This window comes from Fulmarus glacialis, unplaced genomic scaffold, assembly GCF_000690835.1.
Source record: "Fulmarus glacialis isolate BGI_N327 unplaced genomic scaffold, ASM69083v1 scaffold12774, whole genome shotgun sequence".
NCBI classification, from domain to species: Eukaryota; Metazoa; Chordata; class Aves; order Procellariiformes; family Procellariidae; genus Fulmarus; species Fulmarus glacialis.
The window spans coordinates 17,501-26,253 of record NW_009210030.1 but is presented as its reverse complement, the minus strand read 5'-3'; the positions used below and the strand labels follow the sequence as shown (position 1 = coordinate 26,253).

The 8,753-nt window shown below is 36.9% G+C and overlaps 1 protein-coding gene across 1 annotated transcript in view; it reads right to left on the bottom strand.

The window, feature by feature from the left end:
• The window catches only part of NEK7 (NIMA-related kinase 7), a 54,701-nt gene that overhangs the window by 36,992 nt on the left and 8,956 nt on the right, over nt 1–8,753 (bottom strand). The window contains exons 3-4 of the mRNA XM_009577041.1: nt 975–1,037; nt 323–433 (exon numbers count right to left, since the gene is read on the bottom strand). Of these exons, the coding sequence (XP_009575336.1) occupies nt 323–433; nt 975–1,037 (174 nt within the window). The remainder of the gene's footprint in view (nt 1–322; nt 434–974; nt 1,038–8,753) is intronic.

Sequence of the window (8,753 nt, the reverse complement as noted above, 5' to 3'; positions counted from 1 at the left end):
GGAATGCCTTCAAAATGTATTGTTCTAAATGGTGGTGACAGTGTTTTTTCTTTACAGTTTTTTTTTCTTCTCCCCAGCGCTAATATAATTTCAGTCGAGTTATGTCCCCATCTGCACTTACATTCTGGGCAACAGTGTTAAAAATACTTACATAAGCATCAATATTGGGCATACGTTAAAAAAGTCAGTCTAAACACTCCACTTTTCTCCATAGTTCCTGACATTTTCACTGCATTTCACCCAGTGATGAGCACAGAGAATGAAAAGCCAAAGTTGTTCAATGTTACAAGCTCTTAATTTTTTTAAAAATGTTAATTCCTACCTTTATCATTCTAGAGAGATCTCCAGCATCAGCTAATTCCAACACTATGTTCAGTTCATTGTCTTCAATGAATGAGGCATAATATTTAATTACATTTGGATGATTCAGTTGCTAAGAAAGCAGAATAATAATGCACATTTTAGCATAGAGCACATCTTACCTTTTAAGATATGAAACATTCTTATTTAGGCAAAAAAAACAACCCCTAAAATCTATTTCAGTATGATGCAAAATGTATTTGCTTATGAGAAGCATTTACAGATACACATTTTGCAAGAACATGGCATTTTAGGATCAACATGATGACTGAAGTTGCAATTTTAGAGGAATTTTGCTTCAATGTATCTATGCAATAGCATGCTAAACTGTTACCTGAAACAGCAAAGTCAATTTTTAAAATCAGTATTTTACAGTACACAGGACACAGTTATTTACAATACTGTGGTTTTAGCAGAAACTTCTACTTGAAAAGTTACCCATTTTTCTATAGGATGTACTTCTCAATGTTAATTTTTAAAGCAATAAAGATTACAAAATTCCTTAAGTGAGGCTTATAAAAACTACACAGACAACAGTGGACATCTCAAGTATATCTATGAAAAACTTAATATGCTTTGATGATGGCTGCACATTTTTTAAACAAATTTTTTACCTTAAGAAGATCTATTTCTTTGATGCAGTCAGCACGGGCTTTGGCATCCATTAAATCAAATATCTATGCACAAGAGATAAGACATTTTTATTAAGTGACAAAAATATAGCAAACTGCGTGATTATTATCATTATTTCATAGCATCCACAAAGCAACTTGAGTTATGCAGGACGTAACATTGCAGTACGAAATATTCCTAATGCTCTGATGTACTGATTCACTGCTATATCCATTCTTTTAGCCACCTCGTAGAAAACAAGTCCATTGTAAGTATAAGTTTTCAAATGACTTAATTGCCACCGCCACATATCTGTTGAAACACACAGCAATAATTCAGCACATTTCCTTCAAGTTGGTTCTAATCCAAATGTCAGCTTCCTTCCCCGTTCCTGCCACAGCATTATCATAAACTGATTCTTTCTAGTACCGAGCATACCTTTTTTTCCTAGTCTCTTGCTACAGTCTTCCTTTTCTATTCTAAATAATGCATACACTTTTACTCTCTCTCTCAGGATCAAAACTTCATTGTCTCCTCCAATTCTTTCTCTCCCATTTCCTTCCCCTCAGCAAGCAAGAAGTAATTTGGGTTCTGTAATTTGTTTACTAGAGCATTTTTTCCTAAGCCCTCATCTGTCACCTTGACTTTTTCAGCCTTTTACAGTTAGACATCTCTGCTCTTCATTTTTTTCCCACCTCCCATCTGCTCCAAATTACTTTGCAATGTATCTCATTTTTGCCTCCTCCAGTTAACCATGTTACTTTCCACTAATTTCAATTTTTGTCTGGAGTAATTTCTTCCTGCCATTAGAGTCCTTGTCCCCATTCTACACATCTATATTTGATCTAGTGTCTTTCTATTTTCTCTCCCTTTTTTTTTTTTATGAACTTTGGGTTCCCTTCTCACTTCACTTTCTCAGATGTGTACCTCCATACACTGCCACTGACTATACCCCTTAGAAATGACCAAAATGTTACTTCTTCAAGGAACCTTCCTCTCTGATTTGCCATTATTTTCTGAATAAAAAAACAAAACAAAAAACCAACATAAAAAAACCCACAACACCCACTCATTAACTTCTGTGTGGTCTGCCTATAACATTTTGAGCTATCAAGAATAATAATAGAGATGCATTATGAGTTTTAGTAATTGCCACAACATTTATGAGATCACCTTTTCCACTTACATCTTTTCAATGCACATCATTTCTTTCTAGATAGTCTCCAAGAAAAGATATATTATATGCTGTGAAGATCACTGGTACCTGGTTCCATCAGCTCAAAACAATCAAAAGCTCAACAGCTGATAGCTTCCATTTCGTATCTTGCCATCAACCCCAGAAACAAAAATAAGGATTAACAGCACTTTGAGTACTGAATGTCTGCAAAAAGGTCATCTCTTAAACTGACTGCCTAACCGTCCATGTGAATCACACCTTCTTTCACTCTCCCCAAAGAAGTTCAAACAAATCAGGAAGTCCACATATGATCTGCTAAACCTCATCTTAATTTTCTATGCCACTATGCACAATAGGTTTGTCATTCCCTTAATCAACTGAAAGAGAAGTCTAGAGACTTCACCCATGGAGCACAGTCCTCACAGAGCACACGTGCTCTTGACTAGCCATTACTTCCCTTCAGACATCCAGTCATCTGTCTTCAGAGCTGGCATAAGAAAAAACAGCCTGAAGTGGATACAAGATTCACTTTTTTACAAAATGACAACTAAGTCAAGAACTGAAATGCCAGGCTTGTAGACAGTAAGAAGAAAAGGGGGAGGAGGAAAGAAAGAAGAAAACAAAACTACTTACCAAGAAAGAAAGGGAATAAACCATCTCACAACTACTTGTATATTAACTCCAGGATGATGGGAAATAAACAGACTGAGCTAGAAGCAATTATTCAAGGAGGAGACTGTGGGGGACTTAACAGAAACACAGCAGGGTAAGTCACAAGAAAGGAATGCTAACACTAAGAAATAAAGCAATTTCAGATGTAGTAGAAGAAAAGAGTTAATACTATACGTGACATTACAGGTACAAGTATTAAGTAGTAAATAACACTGATGGAAAAGACAGAAAAGATAGTTTATTAATTAAGGTTGGGAACTTAGTGAAGAAGATGAAACAGCCTGCATCTGTTATAGATCTCAACTCTGAATGAAAAAACATTGTTCTTTAATCGTTTCGACAATAGACTAAAGTCCTAGTATTTGGTACAGTCATGAAGGACTGCAATGATTTTTCCAGGAAACACTTAGGAAAGTTCTAAACGAAAGCACATTAACTGAGGAAGTACTGGGAAGACATGAGATCATAATTGTCTCTCCCTGTAACCTAAGAGGCAGCAAATGGAAAATTTTATACCCCCTCTCCCAAAAACAAAATCAATGTAAGTGTGTACCAGGGAGCAGGGAAAAAAGGGGACAGGTATAGGGGCATGTCTTGAAGCTTCACACTTTTTCTAAGTTCTAAATAACAGTGAGATAAGAACATTCCTTATAAATGATACAGAGATTACAACTCCAAACACAGTGGAGAATCTAATCAAAGCTGCAGACAGAATTTTAGACTGAAAATTGTAAACAAATTATCTACTTGTAACATTTGGAGAAATTACCCAAAGCACAATTTCAAGATTCAAAACCAAAAGAGTTTCATTGTGTGAAAAAACAGGGCAGTTTGCACCTGTTAGTGACTGTTCCAATATGCCAAGAGGCTTATTAACTTACCTATACCAGAGGTGTTTCCCTACACACTTAAACGAGCCAATTTTGCGAGCAAATTTTTTTTTTTTTTTATAAGCTATGCCTCTAATAGGGACATAAATCAGTACCTCTCATAGAGGAATAACAAAACAACAAAAATAAAGCCCTAGACTCAGGACTGTGAAAGATCTAGGATGGAGCCATAGGAAAGAAAGACAAAATTTTGTTTGTGTATTCTGGCTGGTATTCCCAGTGCTTCTTATTTGTTATTAAACAGCCTGGAGTAGACTAGACCAAGCAGCTGCTCTCATGAAAGGACAGACTTAAGTTTTATAAACATCACTCCCTATACTTCCGCTACACTTCATACAGCAGAGCAGCAAATTTGTCACAGCTTCAGCTAAACAGAATATTTCAAACATTACCTGAATTAAATAAAGCAAGACAGAAAACCTGAGTCTTTTTTGATCCTTACAAACACAAAGACAAACAATCTGAAGATTTACTGTATATCATTCTTGAGGTTCTGCAGTAGACTTTGGTCCAGATCTAACTTCAAAAGACTATAAATAGCATTTCCCAAAAATCCAGAATTTCAGTTTCACAGACATTAACCTCCTCCAATAGTAAGTTTGGGAAAAAACCCACAACCTAAAGTAACAACCAAAAAAAAAAGAAAAAAAATCACCCAGTCCATGGCCTCTGAAGAACCTCTGCCCTATCCTATCAGATTCAAACAGCTTGCAGAGATTTTCTTTCTGAAAGGATTATCCTTCCATTTTGCCAAACTGCTGTAGTTCAGATCAGAGGCCCCTAATGTAATAAACCCTGTCAGCTCACAAGGAGGCTACTGTAAACACAACGAGAAAACCTCCGCGCTTCATCACCAGAAGATGACTCAATACTGAAGAACGACTAACACTGAAAAATGGAAGCCGCAATGAAAGATTTTAAGAGTTTAAGAATGTCCTTTGAAGTGCATGTCAAAATTACACATGGCACCTGGCAGCGATCAGAAGGCTTGTTTTGTATGAGCTGCCACAGACCAGATGACCGCAGAGGAGAAGCTGTCCTTTGCTTGTGGTTTACTACAGACTGGCCAATATGAAGAGATGTCAGTACTTTCATCATGACTGTAACAGCTTATAGCTTTGCAAGCAGACTAATTCCATCTTCAGCTACTATTACTCAGCAAGCCAACCTGAAAGATCAGCTTATGCTCCCCGCTCTCTAGCATGCGCATTGCACACAGATTTATCTCACACACACACAATTTGTAGCCCTATAAAGACAGTGTTGCCACTGCTATTAGCAGGCCACAGGCCTAAGACTGCCTCAGAACAGGAGGCCTAAAGACCTTCCACATTTTGGCTGGACTTCTCTTGGCCTGAACTTATTTTTTTGAGCTCAGATTTAGCTGTAGCAGCACATGCTTTGCAGTTGAAAGACTTAACTGTAATTAAGTCATTACAGTCAGATGACTTGTGTCTAACTTGTTTTTAGATTCAGCTCAGCTTTGTGCAACTGCACGGTCTTAAGCAAATCATAGCAAATACAATAAAGGTCTAACAAAACCAGCGTGATTAACATCGATAAACTTTTGGACCAAGACAAAGCATTAATAACTGACTGCTTGAAAGCACCCAGCATATCCCATGTAGAGCCACCACCAGCAGCCTCCTCCCAGCAGAGCTCAGGAAACTGGGAGGGTGAGCCTGAGCAGCATCGTTGTGAAGAAGTTTGTGTACATCGATTATTGGGAACTAGCAGTAATTAGACTGCAAGTGTTAGCATCACTGTAATTGGCTAACAATAACAACTGCTGCATTTTGATTAGACTGCTAGGGCATTAATTAGACTAACAATAAATTCTAATTCTTGACTCCACTTAGGAGGTCAGGATCACAGGGTAATTCAGGTTGGAGGTGTGTTTCTCTAGTCAGCACAAATTGCACAGTGTAATACACTCTTTTCAAGGACTATGAGAAGATTAACATTTCTACAAAGGAATTACGTTTGCTGTGGAAAACCTAATAATAAGTGAAAATTATATTAAATGTTTTTATGATGTGCCAGTTTTCATGAAGAGTGTAATCAAAAAATCTCATTGCCATATCTATACCTTAGTTAGCAATTACTGTGAAATTCCTGAAAACAGTTAGGCAAATACAGCTGAAGAGACTTAAGAAAGCATTTTAAAAGCCCTTAGCAATTTTTCTTTCCACTTAGCAAGAACACTAAGTGAAACAAAAAGTCCATTTTTAGCTCTCCATTTTTCATCTCCCACTGCAATCAACAGCATACAAAGGAAGAGTAGAAGGACAAGCATACATTGATATTTATTCCAAAATATTCCCCTCTGTGTGCTAGGCAACTAAGGGATCTCTGCTAACTCTGAATTGAATCACTTCTCCAGTACCATCTGGGCTTAGACTATAATTTTATTCTTTCAGCATTCTAGAAATACCAGTTGTAAGTACTGTCAAGAGATACCGATATTTTTAAAATAGTTTCTAAGCTATTGTAAGATACAGAGCAGGAACTGTTCCCTATGCAAATGTGTAAACTAAACAAAAACGCTGCAATACACGAAATCAACTTCCTGAGTAAAGTTCTTACATTCATGCTCACACATGCAACTAGAGCTCCTACAGAAGGCTATGTGCCTAGCAAGAAGGTTTAGAAACATTTAACCACCAGATGGAAAACATCAGGCCTTAGGTTCTAAGTGTACACTGTATCTGATCAATTACCACCTACCAATTTAACTCATCACGTGAAGTAACGTGCCAAGTTGGGGAATCTACTTGATTCCTCTTGCGCTAAAGTCCATCACTTTTCCAAGTTTTCCTTTTCAGTATTGAAAAGGATAAAGATCTTTCTAACCTCACCATTTAAATGACAATTTAACCTATTTCTGTTTGAAATTCTGTATAAAATAAAACTACCAAAAAATATTTCCAAAGCAAAACACAAACATGACTGCTGTAACATAAACCTACAGACAGGCAAGCAAAATAAAGACTTGAATGCACATAAATATTAAGAGATATGATACTGCATAGCAACAGTGAGCATTAGAGTATTTTGCCACCACAGCACTGCTGTGCTGAGACAATAGTGCTTCATAAAGTGTGAAATTACAAATGCTTTCCTAAGATTAATTATCTCTAATTCAGGCCTGAAGCAGCAATCCACTGACAATGCACAATGAATAATGAATGTAACTGCTGGATAAAAGGATTCATTGTCTGAATCTCTAACACAGGGGTCTCCAATTTTGGAATTAAAGGGAAGCAACGGTGGTACAAGGTAAGGCAGAAATGTAATGAATCTGGAATTTTGTTGAAATATGCAGTTTCACATAATATTTGAAATTTTGAGTTGCTAAGGTTTACTTGAAAAATAGCTCGTAAAGTGAAATCATAAAGCCTTACAGTCACTGACTTCAGATATTTACAACTCTTTTGCCCTTTAAGGATGTTTTGTGAGCATTTATTCCAGTATCTAGCAGTTGCCTACTTCCCCCTTGGAAACCACCACTAGGGCGCTAATTGCTCAGAATGCCACACCATACCTCAGCGTGTTGATGGTTCTGTTGCAAGGGTTACTTGGCAGTAGTAGAGATGTACTGCTTCTTCCTCAGGCATGATCTTTCAGTACAGTTTGGACCTCAGACTTAACACATGCTAGGAAACTTATCTAGAAGATCTTCAAACTTATACTGCTATGTTCATAGCTTATCTGTGGTTGATCATCCCTAATGTTTCTTTGATTCAAAGTGTAGTTTACACAGTAATGGAAGTGATGAAATTTGTTTTTTAATTCTGGTTTTTATTTATTTTTATTTTTTATTTAGGTAATATTTCAACAGCATCTCAGAAACATAGTTCCATGGAAAAAGAGAGAACCTAATTATTATAAATACCACTTCCCTAATTACAAGAAGGCAAACCACACATGGAAGGATGAAGCACAAAGGGTACAACGAGAAGAAAAGACCCAGCAAACTATTTTGTGTATTCTGCTGGTTGAATTACTAGAAAGAAACTGCAAATTAGTTTTCACTCTGCTACATACCCTACTGGAAACCAAATCAAGAATACTACTTCTTCGTGTCATCTGGACTCAGCAGCAACTACAAATTCAGAAAGAGTGGTTTCTGTCACCATCTGCTTGTCCTTCCTCCCACAGCATCTTACTGCCATTTGCTTCTGCTCACAATGAGTTCTACAAACATATATTTTGTAGACATTAATATACGTTTATCAATATTGTACATATTTCAGCCAAACAAAATTTTAATAGCAGAACATAAACCTCCTGTTTGGAAAGCTTCATAAGAACTCAAAACTGGCAATCCTTCGTAACAAATAACAGCCTGAGATCCAGTAACTCTTAAAGAGAGGATAATGGAAGAATTCTAAGTCACATCAGACCTTGAAGGCAGAAACAAACATGGGGAACCACTGACTGAATACACGTAAAGAGAACAGCTATACACCCAACCCAGCCAGGAAAACAAAACGGGGAGAGGGTGGAATGGACACAACTTGCAAGATCAGAGAGGAAGGCAGGTAGTGGTTAAGATGCGAGATGAGAAAAAGCAGAAAATGGGAAAGTAGAAGAAAGTCCAGATCTCAGTTATGTTATTGAACACAAAGTACAGCATTTAGAGACATTGTCTCAATGTGGAAATGTGGAAAGTGGTATCCATGCACAGGTCTAAAATAGAGCCTCTCCCTCATGACAGAAAGAAGTATTGCTCCTGTTTTGTCCATGCTGAGCTTCCATTAATGAAGCATTAGGAAAAAAAGCAGTATTTTAATTTGAATAAAAGAAAACATGATTGCAGTTAAAAACAAGAAGCACCATCACAGAGCAGACCCACAAAAGCTTCTCTGCCAAGCAATCACTTCTCACCAAAAGATATCTATGAAAACAAATTGTATAGTGAAATTAAGTATTATAACTATATTTAACAAAAATATTTCTAGGCAATTTTAGGGAAGATCACAGAAGCACAGTAACAATTAAAATGGTCTTCTGTCCAAATAGAACAACTTTACATGTCA